The sequence below is a fragment of the Calonectris borealis genome, chromosome 10 (genome assembly GCF_964195595.1).
Source record: "Calonectris borealis chromosome 10, bCalBor7.hap1.2, whole genome shotgun sequence".
In the NCBI taxonomy this organism is placed as follows: domain Eukaryota; kingdom Metazoa; phylum Chordata; class Aves; order Procellariiformes; family Procellariidae; genus Calonectris; species Calonectris borealis.
This window is the reverse complement of record NC_134321.1, coordinates 17961146-17982028: the sequence shown is the minus strand read 5'-3', so window position 1 is coordinate 17982028 and position 20883 is coordinate 17961146. Positions and strand designations below refer to the sequence as shown.

Here is a 20883-nt window from a genome sequence, read left to right as displayed (position 1 = left end):
GAGCCCCACAGCCAAGGGCTCCTTTTTGGAGATATTTCTGACCAGCTGCTTGAACAATCCAGCTGCTGGGAAAGCGGCCGCATGGCACCGAGTCGCAGAGAATAGCGGGTGGTGGGGCTTGACATCCCTCACCTAGTCTGATTTCGCAGTGGTCTCCGGCCCAGCCCTCAGCACAGAAGCAGAAGCCATCGCCATGCAGTCCGCCGTTGCACACGCCGTTCTCCGTACAGTTACACTCTGTGAGGAACGGGTAGAAACACTGTCATGGCATCTGCCTTGGTGGCAATGAAAGGCCACGCGCAGGCCATGGGACAGCCACGTGGCAGAAACGTGGCTTGTGTGGGCACGGCAGTACGCACACATCCCTTCCTGTCGCTGCCAGCCCTGGCCCCCCTCCTTTGCAACACGCACCCTTCACGGAGGAGGGGAAGCCTCTCTGCACTCAAGAACCCCCATCGTTCCCCTCCCCTGGGCATTTCTAGAGATGTGTTTTTCACTCCGAGTCCCTGCAACCATACAGCCATCAAAAACGTTCCTGGAGACCCAGTAAAGCCCAGCTTGGGACGGGGGAACAGGGAAATCCCTTTTCCTTCCCTTTGCCTCACAGGGGCACAGGTCCCTGCTGAGCATGTCCCAGGAGATGCTCTGTCTGTACAGGGTTCATCACAACTTATGGATTTGTCCCTCATAACGCTTTCTGTCAGACTGGGGCTCTCAGCTTTGTGTGACAAATGAGAAGGAGTTTGACCCCGGGGCCTCGGCACGGAGGGCCACCCAGCCTTCTCAAACTACAGCTGGAGTAGTTTGAGATGGCAAACTATGTTTGCCCAAACAGGTGTCCTGCCGAGAGCCCACGGAGAGCCACGGCCCCAGAGGTCTGACCTGAGCATTTTTGGGACTGATGCATACATGGCAGCACTGACTCCTGTGCTGTAAGCTGCAAAGAGGTCAGCCCAGCACCCACCCCCCCTCCAAGTAGCACCATGTGCCGCAGCCAAACCCTCTGCACGGCTGCCACCCCACCGGCAGAAGCAGCCTTACCTCGGCAGTCTGGCCCGTATCTGCCCGGCGCGCACAGCTCACAGCTGGTCCCGATGAAAGCCTGGCTGCAGTTGCACCTCCCCGAGCCACCGATTTTGTCGTCGCAGGTACCACGGTTACTGCACGGCACCTCCAGCCCTCCCGGGCACGCTGCAAATGGGGCACCTTAGTGAGGCTGCGGTGACAAAGTGACCCTGTGCTGGAGGGGAGCCACCCGCTGCCCCGTGCAGTCTGCACGCCAGGTGCCGCACGAGCTGCCGCTTAGGGGGTGCTCGGACCACAGAGCCTGCTCAGCCGTCTGGGGAGTGAGCGCTGGGGACATCCCATGACAATAAACCTTAGGAACAGGGGCAACGGGGACAAATCTGGCATAGCTTCCAGCCTGGGAAGACCCTCTGCTGCAATGTGCTGAGCCTGTGCTGGCCCGCCCCATGCTAACTTGGCAGCAGACTCGTCCAAGGACGTGAAAGCTGCCCGTAGATGAAGCGCAGAGGGCAGATGCCAGGGAATGGTTGAGCATCGGCAACATCTAGGGGCGAGTGACACGTCTGACAGCCACCCCCAGCAGCCTGTGCCCAGGGCTCTCCATGGGGACAAGCAGGTCTCCAAGGAAAGGGAATACCCTGTTGTGATACCATCCACACGCACTCCCAGGGGATCATTCCCTGCACCCTCTACAGACTGGGGCTCCCTGCCTGGGGTTTTGCCCACCCTTCTCCAGGGACGCCAGATGTCTGTGCCGAACCAGTAATGCCACTTTCTCACAAGAGAAAGGGCCAAGGTGGGAAAGGGTCACGGGCTCCTTACCCCGACAGTCACGGCCATAGTGGTTCGCACAGCACTGAGGGACCCACTGGGTGGATACGCAGCTCCTCCTGCAGCCTCGTTTCAGAGGCCCCCTGGAAGAGAAGTGTCTTCTGAAGCGGTCCCACGGGGAGGGTGACCAGGACGGCCACAACAGGGAGTTGCGGTGAAAGAGAGAAGTGGTTCTCAACAGGTGGTTTCCGTAATAGTAGCAGGGCCTGGTTTCCCCCTGCGAGGAAACAGGCAAAACACACAGTTGCCACATTGGTCACTGACGACTCACCTTGACTTTCCTTGTGCCACTCATTCAGTTTTATGACAAGTAACCGAGGCTTCCTAACATGTGATGGGGCTGGTGACAGAGGAGCCACAGATGTACCTCAGGGACATGCCAGAAGCCCGGCAGAAGGAGACAACGGGTGATGTGGGCAGAGTGGGGTACAACCACTGCCTCCCAAGGCTGCTTGCCATCTGATCTCTGGTCCACCTCCAGCGGCCAGGCCAAGCTCTTTTGCTATAAAGCACCCAGAGAAGCCCCCAGTGCTGCTGCAGGGACCCCTGCAGCCGCTGTCACTATATAGGGATTGACCAAGCAAAGACCATTGGAGCCCCTGACCCCATGTTGCTCAGCCCAGCTCCTGCTCTACGGGACCGTGTGACTCGGGGCAAGGCATGGACAATGCGACCGAGCCGAGGGACTCGCCACATGCACGTGTGCCTTCATTTTGCTGCTAAAACATGAGGGGCATGTGGGTATTGTCATCAGCGCTGTAACAGGCCTCCTTGACAAAGCTGTGAGCTTTACCCGTTGAACGGAGCCAGCAGGGCAGGGTGGCTCGAAGTCACAGAGTCCGCAGCTCTCTGTAGATCCCTGTGGAGGGGAGAAAGAAACCTCACAACAACTCAATATGTGCTTCTGCCTCTCTCGCCTGCTTGGAGCTTTGCTGAGGAAGAGCAGCAAGCCCTCCCGACATCCCTCTTCCCAGGCATGGGGCTCAACAGGTGGCACAGATCCTCGCTGGCCTCGTCGCAAGTGCTTACCTGCAGCTCAACAAAGATGAACTCATCACACCGAGATCCCAGATCCGGTGGCTCCAACAGCCTATCGATGCCATAAGCAATGCCCCCATTGAATTCCATGTGCCTCTGGATGATGGTGGCATCGCCGTTCCCCACCAGAAGCTCCCCCTACCAGAGGAAGAAAGCAACTTGTGATCCTGGCACATCCTACATCCTGGCTGCACCACCCAGAAGTTGCCCTTTTTGGCTGCCATGACTTCTCAATCACCCCTAGAACTCTCCAAAATCTCTGTCCTTGGCCACCCTTCCTGACTGCCGCTTTCCATGGCCATCTCTCCTAAGAAATGGCCTCTGTCCATGCAACACGTGCTCTGTAAAGATCATGGCACCATGTGGTTGGTTTTGCAACCTGGTCATCGTGAACTGCACGTGCAGGTACCACATGCCTCCGCACTTCCCTGCCACCTGGCCACAGAATCTCGAGCCTCTCTACAGGCTCGGCTGTAGCCAGGGGAGTGGGGTGTCTCAGCCTGCAAGGACCCCAACTCTGTTCACTTCCTGCCGGTGACCAACACGGAGCATCAATTGCCCCGTGGCTATGCCCAGGGACACTTGCTCAGTGGAAAGCCGAGCCCAGCATCGCCACCACTCACCACGTGGGTTTTGCTGCAGCTGAACGAGACGGTGGAGCCGTGCATGGTCCGTATGGATTCGACTTGGGGCATGTTACCAGCAACAATCTAAGAGGGAAAAAGAAGAATGTGGCAGGCAAAACTGGCAGTTCATACTTCTAACGGGATGGTGCCTGGTGAGGACAGGGGTCAGCAGCCACACTGAGAGGGGGTGTGACATGGCAGCACGTGAAGCTGGTGTGGGTGGAACAGTGAGAGACCAGCGTGTGTAAGCAGGCCCTGGTTTTGCTCATCACCCCTATAGACAAGAGCCTGTTTGTGAGCCTTGCGTTGACACTCTGGTGGTGATGTGGCCTCCCCAAGAAGCTGATGACAGAAGGTTTCAGCTCAGCCACGCTGTGCCAGAGGTTCATGATGAAGCGGCACTTGCCTCAAATGCTCAAACAGCGTTGGGTCTTCTCAAGACAACTAATATGCTGCATGGTCTACAGCAGCAACATATTTGGCATGGTCTCTCTGGCGTACCCATAGGCAGGCGGTGGCACCACGTGTGGCCTCGGGAGGTACGAGCCTGTTTGTTGTCACGTTTACCTTTGTGTCCCTGATCATGTGTGCTTTGAGGTAGGAGGCCAGCACGTCCCGATGTTCTCTGCGGTACAGCCACTTTTGCCTTTTCTCCGAGAGGGCATTAAATGCAGCATCTGTGGGCCACAGCATGGTGAAGGGTCTGTGCAGGGGGTCACTAACCAGTGGCAGCAGCTCCGCGTCCTGTCCGATATAAGAGGGGATACAAAGAAAAAGCCACAAGCCAAAACTGAATGTGCATATGTACACACCACCCCCCCATAGGACAGCAGGAGTCAGGTCGCTCACCTGCAGCAGCTTGCTATAAATGGTGTACCCAAAGGCCTCTGCCACTTCCATGACATTTTGCTGCAGAGGGAAGAACGCAAACAACTGTCACTAAGAGGTCCCCTTCCAGGACCTGGAGCAACAATGCAGGGAGAAACCAGACGGTTAACAACTACAGTAGCTAAACACAAGTTTATCTCTGTCATCATCATGCTGATGGATTTGGCCTGGCGAGCGCTGGCATTCAGCAGCCGCCGCTTTTCTGATTCATCCTGGGTAGATGCTGCTATGGCAGGAGCTGGGATGAATTTCAGCACTGTTGTGCTGTACAGAAAATGTGTTATCTTCTGTAAAATGCAAGATCTGTAAGCTCCTAGCACTTGTTTGAGGGGTATCACAGAGACATGGGCAATCTCACGCTGCAATCTGCCCTGCACTGGAAAAGGATGTGATGGTTGGCATGAGGCATGATGCCCCTGCCCACATCCAGTTTTGGCACGGGACATGATGCCCCCGCCTACATCCAGTACTGTTGTTCCCTAGTGATGGATAAGGCTCCTTCTGTCCCAAATATGGCTATGCCACAAATGCTGTCACCTTCACAAGCCAAATCCATGCCCTCAGACAATCCCCACACAGCTAGGAACAGGGAGGAAGAGCACCCCACGCAGCCTTGGGCTGAGGGCTCATCAGGGACAGCACTATCAGAGCTGTTGGGAGAAAGATCCTAGCCCTGTCCTCAGCACGGCCGCTATCAGGGCACATGTCACTGCTTCAGACTTACCTGTGAGATCTTTGAGGAAATGTTACGGCCCACCAGGTCACTTGGAATGAGGATCTTGTTGATGAAATGAATTACCCCGTTCATGCCAATGATGTCACTCACGACCACTTTGGCTTCCTCGTTGAGATAGATGCTATTCTGAGAGAGAAGGGATGCGATGAGGTATTCACACCACAGCACTGCCCTATGAGCCGTCTGCGGGCCCTAGGCAAGTCACTTGCTGCAACCACAGTGGCCTTCAAATGACAGCAAAAGTGACATCCTGACAAATGGGACAGGGAAGGGCATTGTGGCAGAGAACTACCTCTTTCACTGTGATCTTTATTTTGTGGCCAGATAAAGATGTAAGGGACTCCTGGGCTTCCAGGTCACTGGACAGCAATTTCTGGCAAACCACCATATGGTAGCGAAGCAGGTCCCGGAGGAGACCTCTGCTCCTCCACTCCTCAAACTACAGACAGAAAACAAGAATGAGGTCACACTGGGGACACTTTGCCTTGCAGGGTGGCCCCCAGACCTGACGAGGGAGACCTGGATTGTCCAAGCCCCCACTGACCCAAGCCTGCAGGAAAGCCAGTCCCCCCAAATCGTGATGAATGCATAAAACCATGTGAGAGCTTTGGGAAATTTCAACCAGCTTGACAAAACCAGCATTCAGGTCCCTTGATGGAGGACAAGTGACCACATTGGCCTAGAGGAAGGCCTGGGATATGCAGTCGTTGGGAATTATTCCTTTATTGGGTGTAGGGGGGGCCCATGAGAAAAAGGTTTGGACTAGCAATGTGAAGCTGCACAACAGGACTTGTCAGTGATGGTATTAGGGTACGCCAGTACACCGACACCAAAAAGCTGTTGGTTAAGAACCTGGATCACAAAGTCATGAGTAAGATTCTTTCCTCCCTCAGGTCTCCCACTTGCCCCAAACATCCCACTTGTTGGGACTAGAAGGAAGGGACCAATGGAAGTGGAATGGCAGGGCCTGGGGCACAGAGAAGGAATAAGAGGTGTTCGTCACAGATGCCTTGAAGCCTTGCTGTTACCAGCCCCTAATAGCCATGGGCAACGAAAGCCACCACGCATCACTGATTTAGCACAGTGCCTCTGAGGACCATGAGACAGGGTCTCCAGTAAGGGTCTCCTTACAACAGGAGTCATGTCCGCCCCCTCCCAGACTGTATCTGCAGTGAGCCGGCCTCCAAACCTCTGCTCTTACACTGATGGAGAATAGGGGATGCCTTTAACTCTCTGCAGTGCAGCTACTTTGCTTCAATTCACTGGGCAGAACAGCCCCAGAGGGGACATTGCCACAACCAGAACTTACCAACCTGACAGCGCTTGGGATGAGAGGACACTTACCGTTGTGGTGTTTCCTATGAAATCTGTCTGTGGGACGAAGAGAGTGAAAGGCCCTGCCCCACTGAGCTCCTTGATGTTTTCCGCCTGTGGCAGAAGAGCATTTGCGGGAAGGGAAACAGAAAACACGGTTCCAGTTAGCAAGACCCTTTGCAGAAAGCCCTAAGTGGGATTTACTACACAGAGACAAGGATGAAGCTGTTTGTCACCAACCAGTGTCATCTTAAAGAACACAGATGCGTCTTCGATCCTTCCGAGCTCCTTAAACAAAGAGAAACAGTTGGTGTTAGCAGAGTCCCTTCCACTTGCTCCTCACCAGCCAGCACAGTGACCTGCTCCTTCCACTGCAGGTCACTCTCCCACCCCAGTGAGACACTGGTTCTCCTGACTCATCATAGTGATCTTTCCCTCCCTCCTTTGCCAGCACTGCGAGCATGGATGACGTGGAGGTTACAAAGCAGGCAGTGACCTCTGCTTGGACCATTCACATCGCAGATGCTGCAGGATGGAGCGGACAGAGAGATGAAAGCTGGCTGCTTCTGCAGCAGCTGTCTCATAGGTTTAACTGCCCCTGTGCTCGTGGGACACACAAGTGCTTCACAAAACCTCCACTTTAACCTCACTGTGCTGCCACTACCAGTTCTGGGATGCTGTCCAGAGTGGCAGACATAAGCTTGGCAGGGCAAACTCTCTCTCCTTACCACACTAACTTCCAGTAAGAGCAGAAGCACAGAACTGAGTCCATCTCTTTTCTCCCGGCTCTGCTGTAGGGATGACAGCTTTTATTTGCCACTACCAGAAAAGGTCACCAGTTTGCCCAAGGACAGCTGTTGTATTGGCAACAGAGCCGGAGGTAGACTGCTGCCCTCCAGACTGGATCCTGGCATGGCCACAGGGGACACCTGCCCTGATCCCACAGACTGGGAGAAGTGGGTTCCCTTGGGAAAAAAAAAATTACTCCCATTTGCTTATAACATTAAGAAAACAGCACCCTGGAGGTATGGCCAATGTTGCTGACAGAGCAGCAGAGTGTTCACATCATGACTCCCTTTGGAGCAAAGTCACTTTACTGTGATTCTCTCCCACAGCTGGCACACCAAATACACCTACGATTTATGGATAGCTTGCCTCAAAGCACCTGTCTCCACTCCTACACCACACACGTGTCGATACGACACTACCGATCTGCTCACCTGCAGCTTACACTTGGAAGGGAGAGAGCAGTTTGCTGCATGGCAGGAGGTCCAACACAAAAGATGCTGCGCATCTTCTCACCTGATACACTTTGCCACGGCAGGTGAAGCCATCTCCGATACTATGCCAAGAGCAGGAGCAGTTTCGAGTGCCAGGGCCCGTGTACTTGCAGAGCCCAAACGGACTACAGCCTCCATTGTTCTATGAAGAAGAGTGAAAGGCTTGCATGGAAGGGCATCACCAACAATTTGAATGGCCACTTGCATGCGGGAGCTGCTAACCACATCCAGCCCAGTGGAAAGGAAACCATTCCTCCCATCTCTCTAGTGCCTTAGAATAAACCTCACCCAAATCCTTAAGGACTTTTCAGCACCAAATCCTTCCATGAAACAAGACTTTCGCACCTTACTTTGGAACCCAGAGCGATGACAAAACCCATGGTTCAGAGAGACATTTTGACATGGCAGCGATGCTGTGAGCACAGATTACTCTTAAGCTTTTGAGCATGTCTCACACAAAATGGATGCAGAGAAACAAGCCCACATGCCTCCAATCCTACGTCACTGTTTCCACACTGCTTCTCCGACAAGAGGGAGTGCCAGATGGCTGAGATACTTGCAGGTCATTGCGAGAGGCAATGGAAACCAAACACACCAGGAAATCCCTTCAGTATGTGAAAAGGCAAGACAGCCAGTTCTAAACAAGCAGGCTAATCCTGTTCTTGCTGTTAACTGTTGGGAGAAAGGGATGCTTCAAGGCTGTAGCCTTCACCTCTGGTAACAGCAAAATGCAGACGTACCTGTTCACACAAGTTGATGGGGTTGCACTGGCTCACGCCATCCCCACTGTAACCAGGAAGACAGTTGCAGGCAACCTGGAGGGAGAACAGATGCTCAGTCTGAAACTTGGACCCAATAAAGAAAACACACAATGGCTGAATTGAATGGAAAGCATGTGGTATAGCACCCATCGCTACATTCATGAATAACCATGTTTGTGTCAACAACAAATATAACCTGAGACTGCCTCCAGCCTCTGGCCAACAGAAGGCATCTGCTTTCAAGGAAACAGCAATCTTTTCATGCCCTTCCCAGGCAACTTTTCTATGTGGAAGGTAATAAGCACAAGGCAGCGCACTGCAATGGAAAGGATTGTCTCTAAGAGAATTACACAGCTGTGACAACCTCCATAATAATGTTACCCTGACATCCATCTTACATACTCACCTTCCTTGGGCCTGTTTTAATGCACTCTGCATTGGTGTGGCAGCCCCCGTTGCTTTCGAGACAGAGATCAATTTCTGCAGCAAAACAATAAGGCCACATCATTGCTGAGGGCTGCTCAAGGCAGCTGGAAATTGGTGACCCAAAGAAGTATTAGTAAAGCAACAGGGAGGACCTTCCCAGCTTGGGAAACATTTTGGTGGAAAAGTGACTTATGTTAGCAAAGGAATAGGGTACAACTGCAAGTTCTACTCCTGCCACACGTGGGTCTCTGAGTTGTGATAAATCTGCCCACAGAAAATCCCACACCTGCCTGGTTGTGCTTTAAAGGATATGAGAGGACTGGACTCTCCCGCAGCTTCATCTTCATCTCAGAGCACCACTGGGAGACTGCCCTCACTCTCTGTCTCTGGACCTCTCCACAACATGCATCAGGGCAAGAAAACTCTCAGGGTTCTTTTGGTTTGAGACCAAAACACTGGTCTGAGGCCATCCAGCGAGACAGGTGCCAGGGACAGCATGGGCTCTCTGCCCAGTTTCGGGTGGCACTGTGCTGGCATCGTGATGACCACTTCACTAATCATGACTTGGGAGAATGCTGAGCACATACCTACAGGTATATATGTACACACGTACAGGAATGTGTGCATACACCTCAACAAAAAGGAGACAGACAGTTGAATCAAGATCAGCCAGCAATTACTTGCTTTGAAATAATCACTGCCTGAACAAAGTGAAAGGAGAATTGAGTTATTCAACACTTTAACCTGAAGTTTTAATGCTTTTAGTCTGAAATTCCCCTTTGCGTGGATGATGCCTCACTGCTCTCACCAAAACATGCACTGAGCACTCACCCATGCAGAGCGTCCCGTCTCCAGCATAGCCTTCCTTACAAACACAGGTTCTCTCTCCTGGGGACACTTTAGTACACACAGCGTGTACAGAGCAGCCACCATGGTCGATAGTGCATGGATCTATTTCTGTGACCACAAACAAGAGAAGCAGAATCAGCTCAGAGAATCTAGGAAAGATGAACTGTGCCAGAATGATCATCCATCTTAACAACAATCACAACATCTTATTAAAATCCCTTTGTTTCTCGATGAAACTGTAGATCCTTTAAAGGCAATAAGAACTGCCCTGCTACACTTGCCTGCCTTTTTATCCCTCTCTCGCAGGCTCTAGCAACGTCAAGAACATCCTGTATAAAGCTCTGGACTGGAAAACTTCTCTACTAAAGCATGGCAGAGTTCATGGTGGATGGCTGAGAGGAAAAGGATTTGAATGATCTTTCCCCTGGCAATGTCATGCCATTTATTTCACAAATAAAATCCTTATCTTTGCGTAGCTTCAGCAGGTGTTTGCAAGCCTTGGATTCTTGCCCACACTTGCTGGACATACCTGTGCAATGGGTCCCATTCCCTGTGTATCCAGCAGAGCAGAAGCACGTAGGTGGGGAATCTGCAGAACTATTGAGGCAGCTGAAACAAGAAAGGCATAAACAATCGCTGACGACACCTCCTGATTTGCTCGGCCAAGTCTGGCATGTGCAAGTTAGAGTCCACACTGACCCCAGGAGGAACATGCCTGAAGTTGCTGTATATTTCTTTACAGCACCAAATACACAAGTCACACTGGGCAGGGAGCTGGCATCCAGGCACAGGCTTCACCCCTCGCACAGTACACCTTCACCATGTCCATGTGCTTCTGCACGGTACAAAGGAGATGGCTGGCTCCTGGTTCCACAAAATGGAGACCAGATAACAGATGAAGAAGGCAGCAAAAGGAGTCATCACAGCCCATCAGCCTATTTAATTTAATTCCTTGGCAGGGACAGGCAAGGCAGAAAGGGCTTGTCAGCAGCTGTTTGATTTGCTCCATGAATAAGGCCAGACTTGGAGTACCTTGGAGTCTCTGCTTTCTCTCATCCACACTCGCAGAAGGAACTTGGAAAGAATTTATGCTCAAATAAAATCCTTTGCGGAAAGTGGATGCAGCTTAGCATCAAAGAGACTTCCCAGGATGGAACTGACATTTATGCACCTTTAATGTGAAGCCCTCTGTGAACCCCAAAACACAGAATCACCTCTACGTAAAACACACACAAACACACATGGCTTTCTCAGAATGACCCAGCCCCTTGTCTGTACTTACTTGGCCATTTGATGGCAACTGTTATTGCATAAGTCAACCTCGATTCCTGCAAGAGAAAACACAAACGTTACTTGACATTTTCAATTTAGCACTTGCTGAGGACATTTCTGCCATCTAGAATAATGGACTCTGCAAACAGCCTCACTGCCACACTTGTGGTGCCCTGCCTGCTGGTGGGACACAGCAGCAGTTATGCTAACTCTCACATCCTACACGGCAGCAGCAAAACCTCATGGGATTGATCTTCTGGCATTTTGCAATGGAGTGAATTCAATGTTCTCTGTCTGAGCTAACAGTTCAATTTGATCCTACCTGCATGGCCTCCACATTGCTAGGAATGAAACGAGGACTGAAACCTCGTTAATCCAGCCCCCCCAGGCGAGGGGCTCTTCTTGAGGTGCCTCAAATCTCAGTGGGGACAGAAGCAGGTGATATGCTTTTCCTACATGAATTTCACCTAGATAACTCCAGGGCTTATGTGCTATTGGGGAAGTCACACCACAAATGCAGCTCGTGTGCAGGAATGAGCTAGCACAGTCTGATAAGCTTTCTGGGGGACGCAAAGCACATGCAACTGTGGTCATGTTGCTCAGTTAACACAGATTTCTCTGCCAAAAAGGCAGTATTACGCCATGGGCCCCTTCACACTCGCTTACTTTCTCGGCAGGTAGGGCCCTTCCATCCCGGGAAACACTTGCAGCTCCCGTCCCCTTGCAGTCCGTCGTTACATATGCCACTGTCGCAGGCACATTCTGCAGGGGAAATATAAGCTCATCACTGTCAGACCAACTAGGTCTCACAAGCAATTTTGCTTGCTGCTCTGTTCCTAATCCAATGCATCAAGCTGCCATAAAAAAAAAGTCACAGGAGTATCTCCTCTTGTTCCCTTGCTACCAGGCCAAAAAGCCCAGAAACAGACCACCCACCTCTACTTTCTATAGTTTGGGTGGCAGCAGGGTGAGCGGCATAGCACCATCAGTCATGCCTTGGTGTGAGGATGAAAAATGGGGCTGCTCCTCTGGCTGACCACAAGCGCTTATTCCCACTGTCCCTCTCTCGGTGGCCTGCCAGCTGTTCGCCTCTCTCAGAGGTTTTGGAACAATTCTTCCCTCCCACCACCCCTCCCAAGAGCTGAGATGTGGCCACTTTTCTCCCTTTGCAAGCAGGATGGTAGAGACAAGCTGCAAGTCATCGGTGTCACCTGATTTGCAGTCAGCTCCGTATCGGCCCACTTCACACATTTCACAGGCAGTGCCGTGGAAACCCTCCAGGCATCGGCACTCTCCACTGCCCTCGATGCCATCCTGGCATTCCCCATTCCCGGAGCACCACTGGCCTGGCTTCCCTGGGCACATCTCGCACATGTGTCCGTAGTAGCCGGGGCAGCAGACGGACCTCTGGGGAACCAACAAGAACAGGTCAGGGTGAGCTGCCTTGTGCAGCACAAAGTACAGCTTTACTGGGGAAGCTACTCTACTTGTTTAACTATGTGATAGCCATCACTTCTGACAACCCCAAAATGGGGTGCTCTGTTGTCCAGAGCCTCGTGTGAAGGTCTGCACTGCCACTTGAACAACACTGGCCATTTGGTAACACAAATGTTCAGTCCTGTGCCCATCCAGCCTATCTCCTGCCTGTGTCCCGCCAGTGAGAGACTCTGTTGGGCAGAGAAAGGCCCTGCCAGAAGGTGATTTGGTTCAGAGGCCTGATTTAACCGCTCTCATTTCTTTCTGCGTCTACCTATGGAGGGAGGCAACCATGATGGGACCAAGTTGGACAGTACAGATGAAGAGAAACATCATCCAATGAAGGAACGCAGAAGTGTCCAGTGAGGTACAAATGCCGACTGAAGCTCTGCCTGTGGGCACCATATGTCCAACTGCCTCTCTCCCTTCTCCTCAAGCTCCCACTCCCACCAAACTTTCCAGGGAGCTGCTTCAGTACCTGTAAGAGCTCAAATTCACACAAGTCTTTCTATTACCATTTCCTCTTCAATTGTTTTCTCCCAGCCACACATTTTCACAAAACTGGTGGGGGCCATAATAGCTGTGAGACCTTCTGCTCCTTGCTTTGGTTCGGCTCCAATTAGTCATCAGTTATTCGGGAAGGCACACGCACCAGCAAAATACCATCATTCATGCCTCATTTCCTTAGGAAACCAGACTACAAACATTCAACTCCTTCTCTTCCTCTGCAGGACAAACCCCAAAGTAACAATACCAAAGCAGCAAACCACAATCCATCACTGAGCAGACATTTCCGCAGGTTTGTTTTTTCTCCAGTGCCCTCTATCTCCAGGATGGAGAGCAACTCCCAGACGAGCCCAGTCTCAGCTACACAATGGCACAGGACTTTAGCAGCCAGGACTTTAGCAAAGGCTATATTTCCATGGCTGTATTACTAATACCCATCTTGCTTTTGTCAAAATGAATCCGAGGCAAATGTTTTTCTTACCAGAGAAACTTTTGCACAGGTGAAATGGCAGCCAGGTTTTCCTGTATCCCCAGAACGTAATTCACAGTGAGCGAGATTCTTGCTGCCTGGCAATTCCTGCAAGTATAATTAACATAGATACAGACAGAAGATATTACAATATTTAGACAGATTGTACATTTTGGCGCATATGGCGGTGTTCTTGTCTAACAGAAGAATAATGCCTTTTATCCTATAGGAACGGCCCTAAAAATTCGGATTTCCCAGAGCTGAGACCAATAAGGCATCTCTAGATGTGACGTCACCACACATAGTCTATTTTGTTACCTGCCAAATTCATGGTATACATGTCAGTATGAATACTGAGAAAAAATAATTGGAAAATGTTTGGCATAGAGTAAAGTAATAAAGCCTAAGAAGCCAGATGTGGCTGCTGGGCAATTCATAGCCAGCATGGAGATGAAACGTTTAGTTGTTTTCCTCTCTGGAAACGTTTGCCACTCACTCACAAACAAGCTGCAGGCACAACCAGCCCATCTGTGTGAATAAATCAATGGTCCGGGCTGGGAAATTGCTATTGGCACCCCTAAACTGGCTTTCCTTGTTGATAACATCAAAAGAGTAAAGATCAAAAAAGACATCTCTTTTTTCCCTCTAAGAGGGGAAACTCCCCACACTGCATGCTCTAAAGGGCTCCTGAAATTCAGGCAAAGCCTGATGCCAGCTCTGTAAGGAGCCTCATGGTTCACGTTTGTGTTTTTCCTGTGTAAACCTCCCTTGGTGTCTGCTTTCTCTTACAATCCCTGCAATGAATGAGCCACAGAGGATTCAAGGGCACATTTTTTTCAGGTATTGAGATGACATCTATAGAGCAATAAAAGGACATCGAAGCACTATCTGCAAACAGTCTGAGATGTCACGTGAATCAGAGACTCACCACAAGAACTGATCCAGGAGGACACTTGATCCCCTTCTCACACTTGCCGCATCTTGACTAGGGCACAGAGAACAGGACAAGTCACATGTGTGCCCTCTACCCACGTCACACCAAGACACTAATCTTGAATTACAAATTGTGCTGTACAGGCTGCTGGCTGGGACAAAGACAAAGACGCATTTATCTCTGTGCCTCAAAACACCGAAAGAAGAAAATCATGATGCATGACCCTCAGGTCCAGGCTCCTATCAAAGGCTTCAGACAAGGTCTTACTTCTACACTCCAGGGACTGTACCACAAAACAAAGCGGAAGAGATCCCATGTTACACCTCTTCTGAGTCTCTGAGCTGAGATCGGGCTTTCTGCAGGCCTGGAGTTCCTTCACGCAAGGCTGCAAATAGTTTTTTTCTGATCTGTAAGAGGGCAGGCCTGCCTCACTCTGACCCTGCAATCTTCAGGTGGCCAAGAGCCACAAGATACATGCAGGCTGGACTTTGGCCATGACTCCCAGACAGACCACAGCATTTCCTAGGGGAGCTTGTGGTCATGCCATGCAAGAATTGGCCTGGATTCTACTTGCACAGCTGAGTATCTGGGAGTCCCTGCACCAGCCTGCCCCATGGTTGGACTGTGAGGGAGCCACAGCAAGTGAACTGAACGTGATTTGCATGGGAGCTACATACAGCACAAGAGCTGCAGATCTGCTGCATTAGAAGTACAGAGTCTGAGGCTAGGAAGTGCCAAGTCTCCACGATGTCCTATTTCACATGAGGGTCATCTGGGGTCAGATGACAAGCTACTGTCTCATCCATGTGTAGGATGTGTAGGTCTTCTGCTATTCATCAGTTTGGTTCAGCAGGTGGAGAAGCCCTGTGAAATGGTGGTCAGTTCCTTGGCAATCATCATTACCTTTTGTATGGTGGTGGTATTGGCAGTGCAACGATTCTTCTGTACCTGGAGGACCTGTGAAACCCCGATCAACATGCCATTCTTCGTCTCAAGAAATTTTCCATCCAAAAGAATATTATTGACAAACTTCTGCAAAGGAGAAGGAAACGGCTGAGACTATAACCTTCAACTCCTTTTGCATGGATTGCTTGACAGCTGTCAAGACAGCCACAGTAGGCAAAGGGTGTCCAAAACAGACATAGGTGTATCCAGCCACCAGCCTTAGAAAGTGATAGGTCTATCCAGATCCTCAAATGGCAGAACAGTCCTCCCTCCTTACCTGGGTGCTGTTTTGATAAAACATTAGCCAGTAGGAGAGCCCTAACATGCTGTTCTTATGGATTCCACTTCTCAAGTCCGTGGGCAAGAGCTTCTCTCCCAGTACAACGTGATACTGCACTGTTTCATTGTCCTAAATCCGCAAAAAACCTAAATGTTAGGACTCTTTTGACTTCCTAGATTACAATTCAGTCAGAGGAATGGCATGAGAAGAGCTCCTAAGCAATCTCTAACAGCTAATTAAGCCCACAGAGCCTAGTAACTCCCTATCACAGATGACTGATCACACCTGATGAGTCTGTTACTGGATGAAGTCATAAATGTTTTTTGGAACCTTTCAAAAGGTTCAAAATTGCCACAGATATGCCACAGCCAGCCAGAAAGGGGAATATGTTGTGCCATCTATCCACATTCAAATCTAGTCAGAAATTTGCATTTGGAGTTCAAATATTCTTTTCAGATCCCACTGCAACACCCCAGGAAACCCTCTGATTTCTCTCTCCACATTTCTCCTAGCTTTTAGCATCAGATGTGCTTTTCCTCTCCACGCTCAAATCCACTAAACTCAAATTCATGATCTGACAGTGTATATGTTCCTGCACTTACGGCAATACGTATTCAAACTGTAAGCAAGCAGTGACCTTACCAACTGTGTCACATTGGCAGTATGGCAGTACTCCTCAATGGAGTTATTTCCAGGAACAAAAACTGTATATTTTTCAGAGGACTCGATTTTTCCAATGAGCTGGTATTGCTAAAAAATATCCAAACAGTAACATTAGCAATTACACTTGTAGTCACTAAAAACAAAACCACACAATAAATCAATTACAAAAGCAAGAGCACTAGAGGAAATGCTTGAAAATGGGATATACAACTTCCACTCAGTCACACATGTCTAATTGCTTGCTCTTCCTCCTGGGCTGACGTAAGTGCAGTTTCTCGACTACGAACAAGCCTTCCTTCTCCTCGAGGTTTCTCTGCCCTGTACAAGCATGAGAGTGCCTGCAGTAGACAGGTCATCTTCCACTGTAATAATATGCCAATGGTACAGAGATCTAACTGCAAGTATATAACCCTCTGGCTGCTCAAAAGAGCTTTCCTAGAAGAATACTCTGGAATGGTAGGAAACAAGTGGTCTCTCTTTTCTCACCAGGCAGTACAAATTTTGGCCCACCAGTACAGGGTAAGTTGGGCATTTGCTCAAAAGACAGTTCTGACAGCCACAACAGTGCTCATGTCAGCTGCTTACCTGTAGCAACTCCCTGAATGTGCTGAATGAGGCAACTGTCTCAAGCTGTTTCTGCAGACCTGGAGGACTCGGTGGGATATCTCCTGAAGGCGGCAACAAAACCTGCAGAAAAAGCGAGTTCATAAGCAAGGTTGGGCAAGGGGCTCTGGGGGAAATCACACTAGACTCATGCCCTGCTTGCAAGAAAGGCAATTAGAAATGGCTTCATTTTACACAACTCTGCAATAACCTTAACTCTTCTGTCAGCCAAGAGAAGAGGAACTCCCCTCCCGCTTGTCCTGGAGACAAATATTTTAACCATTGAACACTGCTGCACAGGAAACATCTGTCAGGACCTTGTGATGACCAAATATATTTTTGCCATTATATCCCTTCCTAACCGTCCAGACATGTATTCCTCCTTGGCCCCATCACAGATGCTGCAACACAAACTGTTGCTACAACTGCAGCATTTCCCACTATCGCATGCACCAACGTACCTTACTGAGGACATGAATAATGCCGTTGCTAGCAGGGATGTCGCTGACAACTATACTCGCATTCTGGATGGTTAATACCTGCAAAAGTATCAGAGGGAGAAGCAAAAGGATTAGAAATTGCCAAGCAAGTTCAAAACAAATATATTGTTCGTTCAAGGTTGCACATGATTGATCTGGGTACAGTTTTTAAAAGATGTCTGAGTTTGAGGCCATCAGTGTCCCATCCAGGCTCCCCACTGGATACAGCAGCTCTTAAGCAGTTTAATTTGATCCTGGTACATGTGCGTTATTGTAAGAAACCCTTACGCCGCTCCTGGTGTTTATCTGCCATCTGGTCTGTGGGTTGAGGGTGGGTAATTCTGGCCTGTCATACTTTTTGAGCTTTTCACCAGTGAAGATGCCTTCAAGAAAATGGGCCCTGAAGGGAACAAAGGCAGGTAAAGAAAAGATTAGGGCACTGTTTGTAATAACAGGGAGATAAGACCATACCGCCCAACATTCATGTCTCTCACATGAAGTAGTTAAGCATGTGGAGAGAATGATGGAGGGAATTACTTGTCCTGATGCCACCTTCATCTACATGACAGGGAAAATCTCTCTCTGCAAATACATGAAAAATAAACCCACTTCCCACAGCCTGTGGTCTGTCATGTTTTCAATGCCTACTAAATTTTTTGCCTGCTAGATATTTAATCTTGCTTCTATATTTATCTCAAGATAACTCTTTTTTGGTTTTGTACAAGCAGAAATCCAGCTCATGGCTTTGTTACTGTTGTTTGGCAATATAAAGCAAAGGCAGGAGTCTCCTCGTACCTGACTAAAAATGGCAGCATGTAGGGGGTCAACCAGAAATCTTTCTCAGTCTTGCTCAAGTTTTTGATAGCTGCCTCGGATGGCACCAGGACAGTGACATTGGCTCCCGCTGGGATGCTGAAGAGAGATTTCTGTTGTCCAAAGCACAAAAATGAACAAATAAGACATGCCAGTGCCACATCTATACCACAAAATATAATTAACACTCATCCCGCATATATGCTGCAGCAGCACAGCAGGGTCTCCTGTGTGTGGAAGGTAAATGCTGTTGGCAATCAATGAATGCCACCGATGGTTTAGCCAAAACAGTTGACACCTGTTTGCCAAGGGAAAACCTGTTGCTTCAAGCCCTACTTTTGTACTTCAATTAATCTTCAAACCCGTTCAATCATATCCATAAATCCTTTCTGAACCCCCAATATCAGTTTTGGGGGAGGGAGTAAGATTATTCCTGGCAAAAGCAATGCATGCAGCAGAACAGGTAAGCTAAAGCTCAACTAGATGCTGTACATCATAGCATGCTTCCACAGACTTCTGCAATCTGCGGAGTGTCTCTGTTATTGCCACACCGGAGACAGGGAATCAGTAACAAGAAAAAGAACAAATACACAGTTAGAAGTCTAACTTCTCAAAGCATGCTCTTCTTAAAAATAGCTATTATAATGCTACCTCTTTTTCTTTCCCTTCTGTGCTATTTTGTGATGGCCAGGAGTTACAGATGAAACAACCATGAAAATTAAGTGTAATACAGCCCCAGCTTCTTCTGGTGTTAGAAACAAGGCCCCCAAAACACACTCACAACCCTCACTCTATCACAGACTCCAGAGCTTTTCTACACGCCTGGTCTGTAACGATTTCTCCTTCGCTGTTGTTTTGTTTTTCTCTAATGAAAATGATAAACGGAGTTGCTCTTTCTCTAACGGCAGTGTTCATAGAGACTTCACTTCTACCGAACTTACCTGTGTGGGCATCCTATGGCTGTTCTTACCTGAAGCCAGTCGTAGAAGCCCGCGAAGTGGGAATTCCTGGCCAGCTCCTTCCAAACAGAAACAACAGAAGGGTTACCCCTGCTGAGCACTGGGGTTGCAGGACTGGGAGACCCAGGGTGGTGGAAAGGAGCCCTCTGCAGTATGAAATCTGGCAATAATGACTTAGACATTCCTCTCTCACAACCATTACAGGCACTGTGTATCATGGGGAGGAATGGGCACTCCTACAACCACATTCCAGCCATTAAAAAAAAACATTCCCAAATAAACAAACTCTTTTCAACTCATTTGCAATTGCTCATGTTTACCAGGGACAGGGATTGAATCCACAATGGCCTTTGATATTTCTAATGACAGAAAATGGGCCTAGCAGCTCTGACCTGAAAAACTTTCCAAATAACAAAAAGATGACTTATTGCAGAGGACAGACTGGGGTGAAGCAGCTTAGGAATTACTGCCAATGGTTTCACGAACACATTGGCCTTGGCACCAGTTCTGTCTCTGTGGCCTTGGGCAGACACATGTGCTGTGCTGTCAGGCTGGTGCTGGGAGAAGGAGTCAACTCAGGTAACAGAGAAAAGGAAAGTAAGAGCAGAGCCATTTCTCTCCGATCTCAAGAAGACCTCAGACATTTACTTTTTACTCACTTTTAGAATGTCCCCATAGCATGTCATGCCATCCCCCATGTAGCCTTGAGGGCAAGCACAGGATCTCTCTCCTCCTCCAAGGGGTACACACATAGCCTGCAAATACAAGGAAAGGAGAAATTAGAGAGCAAACACAGGTTATACAGTGTTACACCTATCTAGGAATTGAATTCTGGCCCCCCATGGCCTGGGCTAGAGGAGCACACACAAGCACCTTCCTCCTGTTGCCTTTATGGTGGCCCTGAATTTAAACCTCATTCAGGAAAGCCTAGGTGATGGCTTTGATTGTGTGAACTCACAAAAATCAGAGGATCCACTTGGGTAAATAAGAGACCAAACCTTTGTAACAGCTCCGTGGCATGCCAATAAGATGATGTAACGTAAATCCTTGCAATCATCTCGATGCCGTGGCTGAAAAACCTCTGTCAGGGAGCAGAGGAACCTCTACTGCCATGCCAGCCTTGCGACAGCACTTTAGCTACTCACCAAGTCGTGGCAGCCACCGTTGTCCATGAGGCATGGGTTGATTGCGTCACAGTTGTGGCCATCGCCAGCATAACCCCTCTTGCAGACACACTTGCTCTGCAAGAAAGAGACATTTCAATTTTATAGACCTATCAGAGTGTCCTCCTTTGCCATCCAAAAAAGGCCTAAGGCAGCAAAACCTGTTCTTAATTTATTTTCCCGAGTTTTCTTCCTGGTCCCTCAAGACCTGGAAATGTGGAGATGTTTCCTTAGCAGGGCATCATCCTCTATCACAGCACGCACACTGCCTGATTACTCAAGCGCGTTGATCCCTTGCACTGCTTGGCAACCATCACTTGAAGGTGATGGTTTCCATCTTTATTTCCAGCTTTTCAGGGAATGACACAGACTTAGTGAATGGCAGAAAGAGAAGAGGGGTTAATTTCAAAGCTTCCTGCTTTCAAGATAGTTAGGAAAGCACTTGCACATCTCACCTGACTCAAATCTGCTAAAGATTTGGCACCTTTTCTGAGCACATTGTCCAGTGCTCCCCCGGCTCAGTGGGGAGAAGCACCTTGAGAAGC

At 49.4% G+C, this 20883-nt stretch overlaps 1 protein-coding gene and 1 long non-coding RNA gene across 8 annotated transcripts in view; one reads left to right on the top strand and one right to left on the bottom strand.

The window, feature by feature from the left end:
• Positions 1–20883, bottom strand: part of STAB1 (stabilin 1) — a 68251-nt gene that overhangs the window by 7307 nt on the left and 40061 nt on the right. For all 7 annotated transcript variants that reach the window (XM_075159182.1, XM_075159183.1, XM_075159179.1 and 4 more), the window contains 32 exons: positions 20321–20416; positions 19835–19930; positions 19187–19234; positions 18199–18329; positions 17692–17803; positions 17386–17463; positions 16907–17008; positions 16301–16408; positions 15656–15787; positions 15337–15465; positions 14428–14484; positions 13512–13607; positions 12259–12454; positions 11714–11809; positions 11058–11103; positions 10305–10384; positions 9758–9883; positions 8907–8980; positions 8480–8554; positions 7762–7881; positions 6700–6747; positions 6490–6573; positions 5438–5584; positions 5134–5271; positions 4371–4430; positions 4089–4265; positions 3519–3605; positions 2887–3033; positions 2651–2716; positions 1849–2074; positions 1042–1191; positions 133–237 (listed from right to left, as the gene is read on the bottom strand). In XM_075159182.1, the coding sequence (XP_075015283.1) occupies positions 133–237; positions 1042–1191; positions 1849–2074; positions 2651–2716; positions 2887–3033; positions 3519–3605; positions 4089–4265; positions 4371–4430; positions 5134–5271; positions 5438–5584; positions 6490–6573; positions 6700–6747; positions 7762–7881; positions 8480–8554; positions 8907–8980; positions 9758–9883; positions 10305–10384; positions 11058–11103; positions 11714–11809; positions 12259–12454; positions 13512–13607; positions 14428–14484; positions 15337–15465; positions 15656–15787; positions 16301–16408; positions 16907–17008; positions 17386–17463; positions 17692–17803; positions 18199–18329; positions 19187–19234; positions 19835–19930; positions 20321–20416 (3433 nt within the window). The remainder of the gene's footprint in view (positions 1–132; positions 238–1041; positions 1192–1848; positions 2075–2650; positions 2717–2886; positions 3034–3518; positions 3606–4088; positions 4266–4370; positions 4431–5133; positions 5272–5437; positions 5585–6489; positions 6574–6699; positions 6748–7761; positions 7882–8479; positions 8555–8906; positions 8981–9757; positions 9884–10304; positions 10385–11057; positions 11104–11713; positions 11810–12258; positions 12455–13511; positions 13608–14427; positions 14485–15336; positions 15466–15655; positions 15788–16300; positions 16409–16906; positions 17009–17385; positions 17464–17691; positions 17804–18198; positions 18330–19186; positions 19235–19834; positions 19931–20320; positions 20417–20883) is intronic.
• Positions 170–17846, top strand: LOC142086300 (uncharacterized). Its single transcript, XR_012675063.1, has 2 exons — positions 170–250; positions 836–17846. It is a non-coding gene; the product is annotated as an uncharacterized LOC142086300 (long non-coding RNA).